Source organism: Ahaetulla prasina, chromosome 2 (assembly GCF_028640845.1).
Source record: "Ahaetulla prasina isolate Xishuangbanna chromosome 2, ASM2864084v1, whole genome shotgun sequence".
NCBI lineage: Eukaryota > Metazoa > Chordata > Lepidosauria > Squamata > Colubridae > Ahaetulla > Ahaetulla prasina.
In genome coordinates, this window is record NC_080540.1 from 227,498,829 (window position 1) to 227,519,545 (window position 20,717).

Here is a 20,717-nt window from a genome sequence, read left to right on the forward strand (position 1 = left end):
GCAAAGAAAGAAAGTAAGAATGAAATAGTGGACTATTCCCACAGAGAAGGCACTGCTGATGTAGTCGCACGACTTTTTTTGGAAGGAACTAATGGCTGCTTTTAGAGTTATGTTAAGAAATTTATTTTAGAAAATGTTAATATCTATATTAAAATACGAGTGACAACTATGATAAAAATAATTGAGGTTTTGGGAAATGGAGGGAAAAATACTAGAATAAATTGGGATAAGAGGGAAATGAGTGTTATTATATTGAAGAAAAAATTATCTTTTTTTGTTCTTACAAATAAGTAAGGTAATGAAAGGATCTGATAAAATTTCTAAGGAAACAGTTAATATTTTGGGAGAATAACTCGGGAAAATAATTAGTGATTACCCTTGCAAATGTTAAATTTTCTGTTTGATATTAAAATGGATTAGATGGAAAACTTTAAATATATGTTATTGATTTAGAGGCGGAGGAATACGAAGGGAAGAATTAAATTGTCTATGTGATCTCTGGGCAGTTTTAAGAAAGAGATTTTAGATAGGATGACCTCTGATTAGTAATGTAGATATAAAGCTGACAGTGGTGAAATTTTAAAATGTTAATAGAATTTATTAATGATGTTGAAGGGAATCAAGCACGGGGACTAGACTTCATTTAAATATTTTCCTGAATGGGTTGAATTTGATTTATTTCTATAATCAGATTGTGTGCAAATAAATAATTGAACTTAAAGAAGAAGGAGGAAAATACATTGTATTAGATTATAACTTAGGTGAAACTTGATATGTTTAAAGATGTACCTGACTAATAATTTGTTCACAATAATTCTTTTTTATTATGCTTATAAAAAAAATAAAAAAAATTGTATATAAAAAAAGAATTGGAAACACTTGTCAGGAAATTATTCCTGTAATATAAGGATGAAAAAGAAAACATGCACCAGTAACACCAGTTTCCTTGGACCTCCTCCAAATACTCATCAAATGAAAATGTGCAAAACATGCTGCAAAATCAATAAGTAGGAACAGCTGATATCAACCAAAATCCTAATAACGTATTTCAAGGAGGGGAATCTTGAACAATATGGAAGCCATAGAAATAAATATAATGGAGAGTGGAAAGGATACACAATCTTTGTTTTATCCATACTATATTTATCTTGTGGTGATAATGTTTTATCCATACTGTATTTATTTTTGGTGATAATGAGAGGACTTCTAAGATCAAAAACTAATAAACCATTACATCATGGCTGACCATGCAGTCATCAAGACCCATAGACTTGAGTATCATCAGCATAACAATGATATTGAAAATCCTGACCATGAACCATAGCACACCAGAGATGAGTATTAGGTTACTTAGAATCCAATATTGATCTCTTAGAGGACATTCTTTTGATTGTAATCTGCAATTTAAAGTTGGAAAAGAACAGTAAGACAAAACAAAACCAACCCAATGAAGTACTTGCCCAATGATGCCAAGCGATTGCAACCTAAATCAGTAGGGTATAGTGGTTAAGGTAATCGGATTAGAAACTGGAAAACTGTTTGAGTTTTAGTCCTGCCTTAGTCATGAAAGCCAGCTGGGTAACCTTGGGCCAATCATTCTCTCTCAGCCCAACTCACCTCACAGGACTGCTATTGTGGGGAAAATAAGAAGAAGAAGGAACAATAGGTACATCCAATACCTTGAGTTATTTACAAAAATAATAAAGATGGAATTTTAAAAAGTCTAAAAAGCATACTGCCACTGAATCCATAATGAGCAAGTACTATCAGAATTCAGAATTTGAGAAAGTGTCTCTTAAGTTGAATGACCTGACTGATATGGACAGAGAAGACTATTTAAAGGCATGGAGTGGGCTTATAAAGTATAAGTCCAGAAAAAAATATCAAGAAACATCCATGCTCAGAGCAGTGAGAATAAATTTTGCTCAAACATTTACAGTCTGGCTTTTAAAGGGGGGATATTTAAATATTGTAAATTAGCAGACACACAATGGAAGGGGCAGTGAATTAGAAAGTGAATAGCCTTCTTCTTTTTCCCTTGTATTTTAATTGTTGTCAAAATTGCTTTGTTCATCTCCCCCCCTTTAAAACATTCATAAATAATCTTAAGTATCAATACAATGGAAGCTTTAATACTAAGTAATCAGTTTAAGATAGAAATCTTTATTGTACAACAAATACTTTGATGCAATCAGCAATGTCTTTTTTTATTACATTCAGTTCTGGATGAAAAACCTAAATAATCAGGCTCATTAAGAGTGACTTCAAGCCGTAATTAATATTAATAGTACTTTTCTCTCTTTTTACTTTCACTCTAAACATTAGAGTGTTAATAAACTTTAATTAATATTGAACAAATACCATTGTATCCAAATAATGTAATGTATTATGTATATTTTACAATGTAAAAGGAAGCATCTGTATAATAAAAAAGGGAAAAAAAGACCAAAAGAACAAAAGATTGACAAAACCTAATAAAAATAATGATTTGGCATGAGATTGAATAGTAGCTTAAAAGAAAGCCTGTTTAGAGTGAAGGTAAAAAGTCTATTCTGTACATGTCCACAGCATTTTCAGATGCCTTTGTAACTATCTAACCAGGATTCTTTGAGCTTCACAACTGCAGACATTTATGGCAGAGAAGCCTGGCCCTCAAAATAAATTCATAACAAAGGACTATCCAGAATGCTATGGTGCTACATAAGTAAAGAAAGCAGACAAAAAAGCCACAATAGTAGAATTTACAAAAAAGAAGAGACAGAATGAGATAAATTTGGCAATACACAGAACTGTGAAGATAGTTCTAAAAACTGAAAACATAGTAATTGTGTAATACACCTATACAGAGAAAGAGAGGGAGAGAACCCAGAGGACAAAAGTAAATCCAGGGAATGTGAAATAATTGAAGACAATGCTAAATCAAAGGAAGAAAAAATTAGACCATACTTTTAAAGAACAGAACAAAACTCCTGTGCCATTGGTAAGGGATCAATACACTTATTAAAATCCCCACAAAGGTGTGAAGGACAAATTAGTAAAAGAAATTCACACAGCTACGGAGGTAACTCTTCCAGAAATAATTGTGAAATGGGCCCCTGTTAATGATAAATAGAGGCCATCAGTAAAAGGGCCAGCTGGTGCCTCAAATTAGTACCAGTTTGAGTGAAAATAAAGGTTTTCAACAGCCAGACTGATGAAAAATCACAAACACTCTTTTCTTCCTACATGAGAAAGCTTGACTGACAAAGCTATTACCTGAAGCTCATTAGATAGCAAGAGTGACTGACTCATTTTTGCATACTAAGTTTCAGTGACTAGTGCCAGAGAGATAGAAATATTTATTTATATATCTTATAAGCACGTAAGCCTTGAAAACAGTCATATTAATTCATCAATTAATTCAATTTTATAGCTGCCCACTTGCCAGGCAACCTGACAGCAAGCTTTTTGAAAAAGCCCTCTGGCTGAGCTGAGCTGGACCTACTAAGAAACCTGGGGACAAAAAAAGGGAAGTTGAGCCAATTGGATCTAGTGCAGGGGTCTCCAACCTTGGTCCCTTTAAGACTTGTGGACTTCAACTCCCAGAGTCCCTCAGCCAGCAAAACTAGCTGAGGAACTCTGGGAGTTGAAGTCCACAAGTCTTAAAGGGACCAAGGTTGGAGTCCCCTGATCTAGTGGTTATAAGATCAGGCTAGAAACATAGAGACCACAAGTTATAGTCCCAGTTTAGGCACAGAGGCAACCAGGTGATCTTGGACCACTCACTCAATCTCAGCTCTTAGAAGCAGGCAATGACAAACCATTTCTGAAAATAAGTTTGGCAAGAAAACTGCAGGAACTTGTTCAGGCAGTTACTAGAAGACAACACTGACTCAAAGGTGTGTGTGATTTAAAACACACACACACAAGAGGGGGGCACAGGGAGAGGGAGAGAGAGATGCTACTCCATCCCAGAAATACTGAGCAGCATACTTTTTCTTTTTACAGTATGACAATAGTAAAACAATTTAAGAAAAATGCAAACTAACCATTACAAAGAAAAAAACAACTACAACATAAAAACAAAGACTATGATTACTGAGGAATAATAAAAATACAAACAAAACCCAGGGTGGAGGCTCCAATACTTATACCAGATTTTCTTAAAAAGCCAAATTTGTACAGTTCTCCTAAAACTCAGCCGAGTGGGGCTCATCAGATATTGAGAATCAACTATTCCAAAGAAGAGGGCTGTGACTGAAAATATTTGATTCCTTGGGTTCTTTATAAGGGTCCATAGACACTTTTTCTTTAAGGTGTGCAGTGCAATTTTTATGGATCAGCTCCCAGAATTCCTAGCCAGCCTGTTGCCTGAGTTGAATTCTACAATCTCAAAGTTGCTCAGATTAAAAAACACTGACCTAAGAGAAGGATCTCAGAGTAAGCCTGCTCTAATCAATCATATTGCACAGGTAGCTAGACACTTAGAATAGCAGTCCTGTAGATACCAGACCCTGAGCCCCACAGGTGACAACAACATTAAAGTAATCTGCCCAAAACTTCAGAAGGATATGTGTTTTATTTTAGACATATGCCAGGAAGTAGCTTGGTTACTTTAGTTGATGGAAGTGACCCACAACAAAAGGGTTTTGAACGTTTAACTATCTTACAATGGAGTTTTGATTAGACTCTGATTTTAACACTATATCAAATAGTGCTGTTTGGAAATTGATAGTCCCAATATTAGCATTAAAATTATGTTATGCAAATTATAGATATAAAAAGAAAAAGATTCCATAAAGATGAAGTCAGTGTCTAAATGTGAGAAACTGAAGCTCAAATATTAATGAATCTGAAGAATTCTTTTTGTGTCTTTTGAACAATGAATGTGGCTAGTAAAATATAATGAATTCTTCTAAAAGTGTTTGCCCCCCTTTTTGTAAAAAAAATAAAGAAAAAATGTTTTTCCGCAATAGTTTTCCAAAATATTTACCTTTTAAAACCATCTAAAATTAAATAATATGCATGGCAATGGCTGCATTGAATGACAGATATACATACACTTATCCACAAATACCCATACATACTATTCCCTTCCCACATCCTGTTATTGGTAGAAGCAGGAAACCTGCAATCTTAGAAAATAATAGAGGAAAGCAATGAAGATGTTTCTCGTCATACACCAACATTGTCTGTAGACTTCTCATTTGTTGCTTAGGAGACCAGGAATTTTGAACAGGATCACTGGGAAGACAGACCACTTCCCAATGATCCTATTTAATAAGGCTTGTTTCACAGTTACATTAGCAAAATAAAAAATAAAAAAATAACAACCTGCTCTGACAGAAAAGCAGTCAGGATTCCTTAAGTCACGAGTTGCCCACTGCTACTTTAGACAATGGCCACCTCCACAAAATACTGACTCTGTTCTTAACCTCTCCAAAGCAGTTTGAAGCTGCCATTGTGATTGTCTTCGCCTCTGCCAACACTGGAATTCTGAAAGCCAGGAAACATCATGTCTTCCCTCCATCTGATTGGCTTGGAAGTATATAAAAATCTTCCATCAGTATTCACCCATTGACTTGCAAGCCTTCCTGAAGCAACAAAAATTCCCTCACCATCCTCTCCATAGAAAAAGGGAAGTACTAAATTGTAACGCCCTGCCCCCACACCATTTTTACTACAGGCTTTATGTGTTTATCTGTGTTATTGCATGACGGCAAAACTCCTTGGCTGCAAATATTTTGTATGTTCACAGAAAGCTATGATGAGAGCTGAGACAGATTTGCAAGCCCGCACTTTTTCCAACACCCAACTGTAGAAGCTTGGGGCCTATGTAAATAAGGGGAAAGAGAGAAGAAAAGTCCAAAATTCTGTCCAGAAGAATAAATGGGCATTTAGAATCAGGATAATGTCAACATGATCCTGGAAGATGAGCCTCCGAACACTCCACCCACCCAGTTCAGAAAATATGGACCATGATGATACTGGAGTAACAAACAAGTATGAGTAGTACTAATGGTTACAGTGCAGCTGGATCAAAGCCAAAAGGAAGCCCCCTGCTGATGTGCCCAGAAGCAAAGGAAAAGTGCAATGCTGCATTGGTATGTAACCATAAACTAAAGCAAACTTCAAGTTTTCACAGTAGAAAGGTCAAGATTGAACACTGAAATAAATTAGCAAGTAAATAAAAATATTCTAGTATTCAGCAAACTGGAATGGATTAAAATGGATCATTCCATAGCCTCAGCTCTTCTATTGCAGGCAAGAAAATCACAAAAGAAATGAAATAGCAATTGTTATTAACAAAAGGGTATCAAAATTAGTGCTCTGAAACAATCCCAGAAATGATACAATGATCTCAAAATCTAATGTAAGCCAACCAATATTCCAATGCTTCAAGTTCCAGAGGAATCAAAAATTGAATGTGCAGTTGGATTACAGTGAGTGGTCAGCACATCATTCCATCCCAAATGTAATAATACTAAACATTGTATAAATACTAATTAATTCATGTAATGTTAATGATAAAAGTAAAATGGCATCAGAATAATGGAAAAAAATCTTCCTAGTCTACAAAACAAAGAAGAGACAGATTAAATTTCCAAGAAAACTCAGTCTTTATAGCATATACTGTACCTTATTCCAATAACTTAAAAGACAAATCTATACATGGACGTTACTGGATGCACAATATCAACACTAAACTGACCACATACTCTGCAAACACAGTAGAAAAAATTCCATTCAGTCAGCAAGAATAGGAACTGGTGCTAATTGCAGCTCAGATCAAACTCGTTACAACTTCAGAAAAATGAATAAAATCATCAGACCAATAAGCTGAAACTTTAGTAATATTCTATATGATTATGTGGTAAAGGTAAATTATAGATATAATAGATTAGATTTGATAAATAAGTGCCTGCAATACTGCACGTTGAAACCGCCATTCCTGTTGCCAAAAGATAAATATATTCTCAAACATTCCTTCCAGTGCTGCCAATTAAAAGATGCCAAAGTTCGTCAACATAAATATATTTCTATAAACTTATATGTCAATATAAGTCTGTACTGAACTTTCTCTAGTTCCTACCCTGGCAATATTGTTTTAATTGACAGCTTTCTTCATAACTCATGTTTATTTGAATGATTTCGTTTTATTTAATATTTACAAAAAGGTAATGCAAATACTTTTCCAAGTAATCATTGTTAATTAACTTTAGGCTTTAATACATGACTCTGATTTCCCAACTCTAGAATTACTAGAATCAGTTTTGATGTATAGCTTTTTCTGCTTCCTTTTTTTTCTTTCTAACGACGGCTTTATACTACATATGGCTTCTCCTCACCCAGATACAGTTCTTGTGGGATTAGTACCAATTACTATCCACTTATCAGTTGTGGAGTTAGAAATGACCTTAGAATTCACCTAATCCATGCCCCTGTTAAGTGAAGGACTCCATCTTTGACAGATGGTCATTCTGCCTCTGAAGACCTCCAGCAAAGTAATTATCACTTTATGTGGCCACCTGTTCTGTTGCTGACAACTCTTATAGACAGACAGTTCCTCCTGCTAGAAACTACTTAGCTTTAACTAAGTTAACCAACTGAAGCCCAATAATATTTGTATTTTTTAAATTGTTGCTTATTTTAAATGGTGAACTGCCTAGAGCCCTAATAAGAGCCTAGCAATTGCTAAATTGTATAATGACAACAATAATTCTCCTATCTACTAGGATAATAGATAACGTGAGTCCACTCCCTTATCTATGTGATTAGCAATATGTTGCAAGTCATATAATTTTGTAGCTATGTTACTCCTAATTTGCTTTTAATCACAAGGTTTATATTGCCTTTTTTTGTCTTACATCTGTGTTTTCATAAATTAAAATTTATTACATAGAATTTATTATCATCCTTGTTAAATAACAACAAAGTTGTAGGAGATACTGAGAATCCAGAAGGTCTAATATTTCAAGTCTGTTCCTTGCTTTATGGTAAGTTCTAATTATTTTTTTAACCTCCATTTACTTTCATTCCATTGATGTGAAATCGTGCCACCAATCTTAAGCAATAGTAGATAAAAGAATCTCGAGGACTACAAAAAGCAAAAGCAACCACGGGCTGTTGGCTCTGATGTTCTGGATTACTACCCCTATTGTGGTTAGAAGTAAAATTAGGCGGAAGTTTAATGTACCGGTAATTTAAAATTAAAATTCTGACATTTTCAGGCTGCAAGAAGCCATGTTATAATTTATCACACTGCAACCCCACTCCACTTCAGAAAGCGTTTTACTTGAAATCAATCCATTTAAAGTAAAAATGTACAATCTATTATTCATGTGAGACCAATAAAGACCCACCAAATTTGTATACCCAGCACAGACTGAAACTGGTCTAAATATGTAATATTGTTTTTAATTAAATAGTTTTTAACCTCTGTTAAGAAAAATACCATTTTTCTTACCTGTTATCATGCTTGATATAATTAATGGCAATATGATGAGTTTCAGCATTCTCATCAGAACTTCTCCAGGAAATGCAAAGTAAAACTTGTCCAGGTTGGAGAGCTTTCCATATTCCCGAACAGCTAGTCCTAGTCCTATTCCTAAAATGTGAAATAAATCACAAAATAAGACGTATTAATAAAAAGAGACAAAGGGAACAAAGGGTTGTTAAAGATTGTGTGTAACTTTGCCCCCTCCTTTTCCCACCTCTGCCTCAAACAGTCACACTATAGGGACAGCAACATTTGCTGCACAGATCATAACATCATATATGAAGAGCAATTTTTAATTAAGGTATATGACCTTACCATTATGTTTTAATACCTCCCTAGGCATTATGTCTGGAGAAATGAAATATATAAATGTTCAGTTTACTGAACTGTTACGATTAGCTTGATCATTTGTATTAACGAGTGTTATTTCCTGCCACCCATTTGGATCCTAACGTGTGGTGGAGATCAGAGGGTTTTTGCTCAGAGCCTTTTGATAATTTAGTCATCAATATTAGTAGCCTGGGCAGATAGAAGTAATGTTTTCCAAACTACAGAGGCTGAGAGTTAAGATTACCTTTAAATTACTGCTTCATCTCATAGTTTTCAGATTTTAAACTTAAGATTCCAATTGGTGTGTATGTAATGTATGTGTGTGATTGTATGCACATATACTGTACAGATATAGATTAACTTAGAACATTTCTTATTTTGGCTTATTTCTTATTTTTAAAGAATATAATTTAATGTTAGAATGTTTGATTGAACCATATTTTAATAGAGAAATAAAAGTAGCACTTATTGGTAGTGTCTCTTGCTGAAAATACATTGGCAGGAACAATGGGGCAGGGTGTTAAGAATGGGGTCCTCATCACTGGGTTCATTATAAAAGGAATCCAAGACTACTAAAATAGCTGGAGTCAGACAATATACTAAGCCAAAATGTATGTTTTTTTTTAAATGTGGCTGCATCTGAAACTCTGAAATTTACACCAATGTATCTATAAAGTAATTAGAAGATTGATCGGTGTAACCTTTTGTCTAATGGCCTATTTGGATCTATGGGATTCTTTTTTCTTTTTAACTCAGACATTATGTAATAACACACTTTGTCTTTAATATGAGTTGATCCAGCTAATTAAATTTAATCAAAGATAATACTTGTACTGGTAACTTATTTTTGGTTTTAAAGATACAGGATAGATGTGTAAGACAAATATATGGTAGTTTCAATTCGGTAATACTTTTTTTCATAAAGATTATAAAGCCTCCTTCTTCCAAATGGAATATAATAAGGATATGAAAACAACTCTCCTCCTTGTGTGATATTTTTCATCTTTTTCCTTTCTATTTTCTAGCAACTGTCCTCTTTGCCAGACAATTACCTGATAACAGAAAAGAATTCTAACCAATTACTTGTTAAGCCTTTGAAAGGATGAGAGTTAAAGCAAGCTAAAATGAAAGAAATAGAACACTGAAAATGCATGTATGATGTGGAAATATATTTAGAAATTATATCAAATGATTTAGCTTTTGTTTAAGTTTAGATTACTCATTCAATTTCTAGAAGAGGCACAAAGCATTTATTTTTCAGTATAAACCGAACAGCTATACTTTTGAGATTAGCATTATCTACCTGAAGAGCCATAGAAATCTCATTTAATGTAACAATAAGGAGGAACAGAGACACCGAAGAAAATAATTGACATCTTGGTAACATCTGTAAAATGACTCAGATGAGTTTCGAATTACTCATATTCAACTCCACCCCATTTTCTGTATTTCATTACAATTTCTTTATCCCAATTTAGCTATATTTTGATTTCCAAAGTTACAATTATCAAATCTTCCCCAATAACAAGGTAGATGAAGCATGGTGAATCCACAAGCATGTTGTAAAAATGGGTCGCATCTGTGCATCATATGTAGTTGCCCCTTACACTCATTGTACAAAGGGGCATTAGGAAAATATGTCACTGTTCACGATCCAACATTGTACAGGTGGTCTTCAACTTACATTGTTACAATGGTTCATTTAGTGAACATTCACAGTTACAATAGCACTGAAAAAGTGACTTGTGATTGTTTTACACGCTTACGTCCATTGCAGCATTCCCAAGGTCACATGGTCAAAATTCAGATGCTTGTCAACTGACTCATATTTATATCCCTTGCAGTGTCTCAGGGTCACATAATCACCTTTTGCAACTTCTAACAAGCAAAGTCATTGGGATAGCCAGTGTTGTGACCTAGGCCCAAGTAGTTATTACCACACACAATCAGTCCTAAATAAATGTATTTTATTAGAATGGCTGAGAATTACTTCATTCTCAGCTTAGTCCAAATTAATTCCAAAACAAATCCTTCAGAAAAAGTCCTTTGGCCTTATCACAAACCTTTGTCTTCTTTGGCACCCTGCCAAAGGTTTTTCTTGGAAAAGCCACATGAAGTTCAGAAACGAGATGCCGACTAGAAACAAATGTAGCAACGTTGCTTTCCTACAAAGAGTTCAAGAGCCTTTGTTGCTCTTTTAAGCTTTATAGGAGGGGCCAATCATCTCCTGGCCTTATTTCCAAATTGTCCTTTTTGCTTTAGCTGCTCTTGCCTTCTGGCAACTCTGCCTCCGATGCAGAGCCCTCCTCCGGGCCTTCCCCAGAGTCCAGGACTGGCCCATGGTCCTCCCCAGCCTCCTCACTGTCCAACTCCGCTGCTAGCTCTACAGGCTGCTGGCGGACCAAAACAGCCAAATTCACTTAACAACTATGTAACTAACTTAATAACTGCAGTGATTCACTTAATAACTGTAGCAAGAAAGGTTGTAAAATAATGCAAAACTGACTTAACAGTTGTCTTGCTTCGCAACACAGTTTTGGGCTCAATTGTGGTCATAACTCGAGGACTAGCTGTATAAGACTATATGCAAAATAAAATCTTTCTACTTTTTAGTATCTTCCTTCTGAATATATCATCTTATATTTGATAGTGTAGTTTGTTTTTCAGGAAGTCTATGAATGTTTATATAATTATATATCTAGAGAATGTATTTTTTACTCTGCAATAAAATATTCCTGTTTTCTGTTCTTTTCCTTCTGTATTATTACAGAAATGCCCCTTGAAATGTTATAGGTCAATTCTGTTAGGAGCACTGCATCTACATCTTTGGAGAAGTGCATTCAGCACACAATAGGCCAGTGATGGCTAACCTTTTTGCCATCGCGTGCCGGGGGGGGGTCGCGTGTGTGCCCAAACCCATAATTCTATGCACCCCGCCCCCACGCATGTGCATGCAACCCCCCCACCACCACCCCGCTCCTGGCACGCGATGGCCCGGTAGGCCCGTTTTTTTCTCACCTGGCTCCAGAGCCTTTCTAGGAGTCTGCCCCCCTGAAAATGGCCTTCCCCATCCCCCTTGAGGTCCTCCGGGGGCCAAAAATGGCCCATTTGCCAACTTCCGGTGGGACCAGAAGGCCCCTTTTTTGCTGTCCCCAGCCTCCAGGGCCTTTCTAGGAGTCTGGGGAGGGTGAAAACGGCCTTCCCCAAGCCCCCAAAGGTCCTCTGGATGCCAGAAACGGCCCACTTGCCAACTTCCGGTGGGACCATCACGGCTATAGGCAAAAAGTTGCATATCATAGTTTGGAGTCAATGGGGATTTACCAGTGGCTGTTTTATTTCCAGGGAGAATTTAACAAAATCTGACTGGAGCTTGATATACAACCATTCGTTTAACAACTGTTCAAAGTTACGACGGCACTGAAAAAAGTGACTTATGTCTGGTTCTTGAAGTTACGACCATTGCAGCATTGCCATGGTCACAGGATCAAAATTTGGGTGTTGGCAAATATTTACAACAATTGCCGCATCTTAGAGTCATGTGATCACTATCTGCATTATCCCATCTCGCTTCTGAAAAGCAAAGTCAACGGAGGCAACTAGATTCCATGTGATTCACACAAAAACTGCAGTGATTTGCTTAACAATCATGGCAGAAAAGGTTATAAAATTGGGTATGACTTACTAAACAACCGCTTTGCTTAGCAATGGAAATTCTATCTAGTCCCAGTTTTGAGGACTAGCTGTAAACTCTTTGTAGTAGACAGGAGATGAGTTGTGTGTTTTTTTCTCCAGGCTTTCCTCACTGGAAATAACCTGATTCTTTTCAAGTCTTCACATCCCTAATTGAAAGACAGAGGAGGGAGGTGCCAGGCTATCATCTGCCAATTTATCCTTTTGAAATCTACCATTACACTATATTTTGCAATGAAGTATTGAAAAAATCAAATGTATTCATAGATGTACCAGAAAACTTAGTGAGACTGATAATGACACAAGGTTGCACATCAGTGCACACTTAATATGCACACTCTGCAGCTGGAAAACAAAATGTTCAACCAACTCTCTTTAAACTGCTATTCACTAAGGAAAGAAAGAATAAACAATGTTTTGAGTTTTAGTCTCAAAACGTCTGGTAAAGTTGAAATTTGGCAGATTTACAGATTTCAAAATAAATTGAGTTACAAAAGGTTTAATATTGTAATTTGTAATTTGTAATACTAAAGATAGTCTTCAACTTACATCTACAATGGAGCCCAAAATTTATGTTGCTAGGCAAGACAGTTTTTAAATGAGTTTTGCTCCATTTTACAACCTTTCTTGCTACAGTTATTATTAAGTGAATCACTGCAGTTGTTAAGATAGTAACATGGTTGTTAAGTGAATCTGGGTTCCCCTATTAACTTTGTCAGAAGGGGATTGTATGACTCAAGGACATCATAAATAATCGTCTCTCTTGACTTTTCTTTTCAGAAGCCAGCTGGAATAGTGTAAATTGAGGATTACCTGTATTTTATTATGACGTGTTGTGACAGACTGCTTTAAACTATAAAGAAGCAAATATTAAAACACTTCTAACATAGAAGGGCTTCATAATAACAGTGCTTCAAAATACTGAGCATTGTATGTGTGTATATGCAATGCTATTGGTAACTCTTTTAGGGTAGCAAAGCTAAAACTATTCTTCATCAAAACTATTCATATCAGGATAACAAAAACCCTTTGCCTTGCAGCGAAATGGGAGGCAAACAAATTTTAATAAAAAAAAATAAAAAATAAAGCAAATAACAGAAGCCCAAATACCAGAAAGACATGAGCCAGGGCCTCCCTAATGAAGTCTATTTAGACAATTAGAGGTATATTTGCTCTCAAATTATTTCTTCTCATTAGTTTTAACAGGAGCTTTCCTAAAATCATATTTTTTATTCTTTTAAAACAGAAAGATTTCTGCAGTGGAAAATGTAATTAGAAGTTTTAAGTCCTAGATTTCCATGGGAGATTTATAATGGAACCCTATAAATGAAGACTAAAGGAGTTTACACTCCAGTTAAGGTGCACATGTGTAGATGTAATGTTTTGTTTTACATTCCATTTAAATAAATGGGGCTTAAATATAATGGACTGTGTTTATATGTTACCTTAAAAATCATTTTTGCCACACCCAAGTATTTTGTTTTTGAGAAAAAAACCAGGATGTATTGCTGATTGTAATAAAAGTCATTACACATCTACATCTACTCAGGTAAAATTCCCATTTAATGGAGCTTACTGAACTAATACATTTCTGTTTGAGAGAACCAACAGGAAATATAATGAAACTATGATACATGGGTCCTTGATGTAATAGACTTTGCACATACCAAAACGCTTATCTGTTGCAATTTGTCACTTCCCCAATGATGTAAATTGTCACAATTATGAAATTTGCATGTTTTTTCATAATGATATGATCACCCAGTTGTTGCTGTAATGTCATACTTGCTGATTTACAGGACATTTGTTAATAACGGGAAATCATCTCTGCAATTGATTCATTAAAACAAGGCTTCACTATATGAAAATAATGCTTGGTTGTTTTGGTGATATTGGCTGTGGATGAAAAAATAGATATAAGGGAATAATTCTGCCAAAAAGGAGGCTGAAAAACATAAAGTATAGTGTGTGTGTGTGTGTGTGTGTGTAAAATAGCTGCAGACAATTAATTCAAAAAGAGATAGGAAAAAGTGCATTAAAATGCAGAGTGAAACAAACGTTTTAGAAATGAGTGAAAGTAACTAAAACAGGAAACCTCCAATAAAACGAAGGAATTAAAACTAAATGTGAAGAAATGATATAGGATAATGAAATGAAAGAATGCTATTGTTCTAGGTATGGGAATGAAAACAATATGTCCAAGAACAAAACTGATGAAACGGAAGCTATAAATGCCATGAGAATTTTTTTAAAATGGTAAGGCTGCAGGTATAGCCTATATAGATGGCAAAAATGGATGTTACTTAGGAAAAGACTATATGACATTTAAGATACACATGAAATTTGAATCTATGCCCAATAACTGATAGTTCACAGTAACTGTTCCACTACAAAAAGGGAAAGGTAGCAAGAAGGAAAGAAAGCAAAAACCAAGAGGGAATAATGTTTAGTGGCAGAATTCTGACTACAGGTACTGTAGTCCTCAATTTATAACAATTCACTTAGTGACTGTTCAAAGTTACACCTTATGACCAGTTTTCACACTTACGACTGTGTAGCATCCCCATAATTATGTGATCAAAATTTGATGCTTGGTAACTGACTCTTATTTATGACGGTTGCAGTATCCTAGGATCACGTGATCCCCTTTTGTGACCTTCTGACAAGCAAAGTCAATGGGGAAGTCAGATTCACTTAATAACAGTTTGACAATTTTAAAACTGTCATGATTCACTTAACAACTGTGGCAAGAAACATCATAAAATGGGGCAAGTTCACTTAACAAATGTTTCACTTAGCAACATAAATTTTGGGCTCAATTGTGGTCATAAGTTGAGGACTACCTGTTTATAATTAGGAAAGTGTGAAATTAGGGAAGTAAGGCCAGATTCTTACTGTTTAACATCTTAGTAAAAAAAATTGATAAATCATTTGATAAAGTGAATTATCATAAAGAGCTTGTTTTAAGAAATGTTATTCATGACTCTGAAGTTGAATGTTGATGGCTGAAGATGAGAGCAACATATGATGAAAATAAAACATGAATGAAAATAAATTCCATGATAAGGAATTGGCTGAATAACTAATAATTTACAGGGAATGTTAAACAAATAATATGTAGTGTGCAATATGGATTTGAAATTAATATTAAAGATAATAAGATTTGTGTTGTAAATGTTGTACGTTGATGGAGGTATTCTTCTTTTATGTACACTGAGAGCATATGCACCAAGACAAATTCCTTGTGTGTCCAATCACACTTGGCCAATAAATTCTATTCTATTCTATTCTATTCTATTCTATTCTATTCTATTCTATTCTATTCTATTCTATTCTATTCTATTCTATTCTAAAAATAGCTGCATAAGACAGGGTAAATGAAATTATATATAAATGGTGAAAAACTAGAACAAATTTTAAAAATTGTGTAAAACATTTAGTATAATTGGGAAAGGAGAAATTTTAAGCTATGTAAATACTAGTTTGTTTTGAGGAATAAATGTTTCATAATAGAAGTAAAAGTGGTGTGAATAAAATTGTCCTTCTACCCACTTTGCTATATAATACTAAGAATTGAGTATCTCAGGAAAAATGTGAAATTAAATTGAATACTATGAGAAGGGTTAGGTAAGAAGTGTGTCCAATAAAAGAAGCAGAATGAATAATAAATGAATGGGGATTGAATATAAACATTAGTGACCAGTATGAAAAATATACATTCAGGGAATTTGGTCCTACAGAGGATATGAATGAGGGCCAAAATGTAAAACAAAGAGACCAAAAAGCTATGGTTGGATGGGGTTAATGAGATATTCTAAAGAGAGAACCAAGACATTTAAAGAACAAAAGGCAATGTATAAAGTAGTAACATGAAACAAAGTTGGTTTGTAAGGGTCAAGAAGTATGGAGCAGTATAATGAATGGTGTCAGAATAAGTCGGATTTGGTATGTTTCTACTTCTTTCTCCACTTGATATCTCCACATGACATTATTTTTCGGCTAATTATTTCTTACTTTTTCTGCACTTTTCATAATATTGCATATCTTGAAATGAAGTAATATGATGGGTATGTATGTAATTAATGCCCCAGTCCCAAAGCAGTGTCCTGCCTTTAAATCTGAACAGGTTTAATGGAATTTATGAACAGTAAGCAAAAGCTTTTTTAAATTATTTTATTCAGTTACTTAAAAAAATGAAAGGGACATAGTTTGCTTTGAGATACATGCACATACACACACAGAATATTCAGAGAAATAATAACGGAACAAAAAAGTAACACTGAGTGGAAAAAATGGAAATGGAAGCATATTTTCTCTAGAATGTATTTGTTTCTAACCATTAAGATGTTCCAGTATTTAACTATAGATCAATATTTGATCTACATGTTTAATGGTTATACTAATGCTAAGAAATGAGTTCAGTTATAAGGGAGATAAAATAATTATTTAATCAATCTTAGCAGGGAACAATAGTGAAGGGTGTTTTATATTTTTGGGGAAATTTAAACTGAAATGAGTTATAGGATATATTCAAATCAAGCATCTATCTCTAATACTCAGTCACACTGGAAAACCAGTTGCTGCTATATATGGCTGGCTTGATAACATAGAAAGTGATAATTTTCAGGAACGGAAAGTAAATGAAAGTTGTGATCACCTACATCCTTTAACAAGGTAGGAAATGCATACCAACCATGTTTTCTTGAAAGCTTTTCAACTCCTTTACCACCAGCAGCCATACATTTCCATGTAATAAACTAATAAAACGCTCTGTGTTGTTAAACTAATCCAATACTGTATATTGAATCTCTACATGTATGTGAGGGTCTAATCACAGAGGAGTACATATGCTGCCTCTGAGTTTCTGTATTCCTCCTGTTATGTTGCATTAGTGGACAGTTCTGAGTATGCACACAAGGCAGACTGCAAATTCTGTGCTCTGGGTCACATGACAGCAGGCGAGGAGGGAGCCTTAGAATGAACTAAGAATGAACTTAGGGTGAAAAATATTCCACCTTGTTTCTTTACTGCATCTCCCATAAGGATACATTGGGGAATTTTTTCCCCTTCAAACCCAGCCTAAAGAGGCCCAGTTTCAAACTTGCTTGCTTTTGTTGACTTCATCTTCCATACCAAACTTGGCAAGCTGACAGGGGAATCTTGAAGATTTGAAGCCTTTACATCCAAAAGTTGCCAAGATTGAAAAACATTGCACCACACCAAATACTGTCTCATTCTATTACACCTTGAGACAATTATCTTACTGATGGTTAGAGAGACCATGCCGCTTTACCTATTTTCTTTTCAGCATTGGTTTGGTTTGGAAAAAGTAAAGATATCTTACGTCAAGTTTCCAATGGCTTAAAAAGGTCATTTGTTTTCTTGACAATAATATGGAAGTGGTTCATTACTGTGTCAAAAACATCTGTGATGTTTTTCCAAAAGCTTCTTGCCCTTTCAAACAGGATCCAACCAGCTATCTGAGACAGCCAACTCCACCCACTTGGATTTTTAAAGTCCTACTTGGGTACTAGTGCCACTAAACACAGAATAACCTGTTTCTAAATACACACAGTTAATCTCTCACTGCTGACAACTCCACATCTACTTAGAAACAAATTTCATCCAGTTTCACTTTAGATTAGAGGAGGCATTTGCAATGAAGTATTCACTAAAGGGATCTGGAACCTTCATAATTTTGTCATTATCATGACCTCCAGTTGAAAGACTGGAGGAAGGCAGAAATATTTTAATGGAAAGGAAAGGAATGTTCATTTGGATAAATATACTCAATTAATTAACAGCAATGGGACCAGTCCTGTGAAAAGATGTAAGTTTATAAACTGAATGACACCTGACACCAAGGTAGACATGAAGCTGTTGAATTCCACAGGGACCTAGTTCTAAATAGATACAGTTTTGGAATCGTCTGAGCAGAATAGAAAGATTTTGCCATTTAAGTGCTGCGATTTCTTAATTTGAACAACTTTTACAGAGGGCGGTACTGAACCAGCTCTTAGATCCCCGGCAGTATTGGATATTACCAGCAATTTTGGATATTAAATGAAGGAAATTGAGAGGTTTGTCCACAATGGCAACAGGGCTGATGAACTTTCCTTATAACGTACTGCATACGGCTGCGATGTCACCCGCGCACCTTATTCCTCAGCCGATCTAACCCTCCTCCCAGCCGGCTAATTTATCTTCCTCTGCTCCCAAGACCATAGCCCTGCTTCGGGAGGAGTGCCAGAGGGAAACGGCAAGCCCGGGTTGTCTTTCAAGGAACCTTTCCAGCTTTTGGACGATTTGCACATTGAACCACCTTTCTTGCGGGTCTCCATTTGTCTTCTCCCACGAACGCGGGCAGGGGGCGAGAGGAGACGAGCGCCTCCGCCGCCCGCCCTTCCCTCCCGAAAGGTCCCCCTCGCGACTCACCCAGAACCACGGCTAGGATGGTGCTGAGAAGCAGCCAGTTGTTCTTCAAGAACCGCTTACAATCGCATCCCCCCTTCTTGCCCGGCGGCTCCTTCCCCATGGCGTCTCCGCTGAGCCGCTGCCGCCCAAGAGAGGCTGGGTCGGGAAGCTGGAGGGACACGGGTGGCCCGGAGGGAGCTGGGGGGGCGCCGGCGTCGGCGTCGGCAGGCAGGTGGAGGAGCTGAGGGGCGGCCGAGGCGTCAACGGCAGCGAGGCTCCGGCTCGATCTCTCCGGGCTGCCCTCGCGTTCCAGCGCGGCTCTGACTGGGTGCGTGTCTGGGGGACGCGCGTGGGCGGACGCCGTGCTCGCGGCAGACGGGCGCGTTCGCAGCTCTGCGGGTCTCCTCCGCTTCTGCCGCGGCTGTCTGGGGCTGCTCGACGCAGAGGCGGAGAAGCGGCTCTGGTGCGCGCTCGCTCGCTCTCTCTCTCTCTCCCTCCCTCACTCTCTGTCGCCTCTGCCGCGCTCTGCCGCCTTCGGACAGGAGCGCCCGCCCAGCCCTTGCCCGGCTGCCCTGCGCTCCGTTTGCGCCATCCTGTTTGCAGAGAATGGGAGGGGGGGGGCGTCGCCCAAGCCGCTTAGCTTCCGCGTGCTGGAAGTGCAAAGAAGAGGAAGCAATTCGAGGCGTAGGGGCAGAAGGGCTTTTCCCAGCCCAACCTCACCCTGAGGTAAATTTGTGTATGAAAGAAAAGGAGCCTAAGAGGAAATGGACGTTTTCTTTCCACCACCACCATTCCCCACACACCCCCATTAAGAGAGAGTCATCCTTCCCTTCTTTCCCAGTTGGGAAAGGCTGTGGCCTCCCAGCAAATGGCAGAGCCTACTGCTTGGATGAGAGATCCAACAGGAAATCTTAGGGCTCTGGGGGTCGCCGTTGTGAGCTTGATTGTTTTCTTGCGGAGGTGTCCTTGCCCAACTACAGGTAGGTAGTCCTCGATTTACAACAGTTCATTTAGTGACCGTTCAAAGTTACAACGGCACTGGGGAAAAAAAGACTCATGACTGTTGTTTGCACATTCATGACCTTGCAGCATCTCCATGGTCACATCATGATCAAAATTCAGACACTTGGCAAATTCATATTTATGATGGTTGCAGTGTCCCAAAGTCGTGTGATCAGCTTTTGCGATCGTCTGACAAGTCAGTGGGGATTCCAGATTCACTTAAAAACCGTGTTAAGTTATACTTAACGAATGCAATGATTCACTTAACAACTGTGGCAAGAAAAGTCGTAAAATGGGGCAAAATCACTTCACAAATGTTTCCCTTGGCAACATCAATTTTGGGCTCAATTATGGTTGTAACACCATAACTGAGATAATTACATAATTGTAGATAATATCACTGTGCCACAATGCAATGAAATGTCTACAAGCAAACAACAAAGCTCCAAGTACCTCATAATTCAACCCTGACCTACAAATATTCTCTTCTATTGAAATCTTAGAGAGTTAAAACTAAATGGGGGAGTTTAAAACATTCTGGCTTGATCATTGTATCTTTGCCAAAAGAAAACAAAGCAAAACCCAGATATGTTGATGTAACTACCTGAAATAAATTAGAACATTTTTGTCTAACATATCTGGAAGGTACCTACTGTAATGTATTTAGAAGGGTAAGATTGATCAGGACCAGTAGTGGGATTCAAGTAATTTAACCATAATGATTATAATGCCATAATGCCATAATGATTTCTTCCAACAATCAATTTGCCAAACTGCTCAGAAAGTTAACAACCGGTTCTCC

The 20,717-nt window shown here is 36.8% G+C and overlaps 1 protein-coding gene across 1 annotated transcript in view; it reads right to left on the reverse strand.

Annotated features, from left to right (window-relative positions):
• SLC1A1 (solute carrier family 1 member 1) overlaps nucleotides 1–19,495 on the reverse strand; it is a 45,335-nt gene extending 25,840 nt beyond the window's left edge. Inside the window, exons 1-2 of the mRNA XM_058171813.1 lie at nucleotides 18,935–19,495; nucleotides 8,447–8,587 (exon numbers count right to left, since the gene is read on the reverse strand). Coding sequence (XP_058027796.1) covers nucleotides 8,447–8,587; nucleotides 18,935–19,034 — 241 coding nt within the window. The 5' untranslated portion in view covers nucleotides 19,035–19,495. The remainder of the gene's footprint in view (nucleotides 1–8,446; nucleotides 8,588–18,934) is intronic.
• Between the last annotated feature and the right edge of the window lie 1,222 nt (nucleotides 19,496–20,717).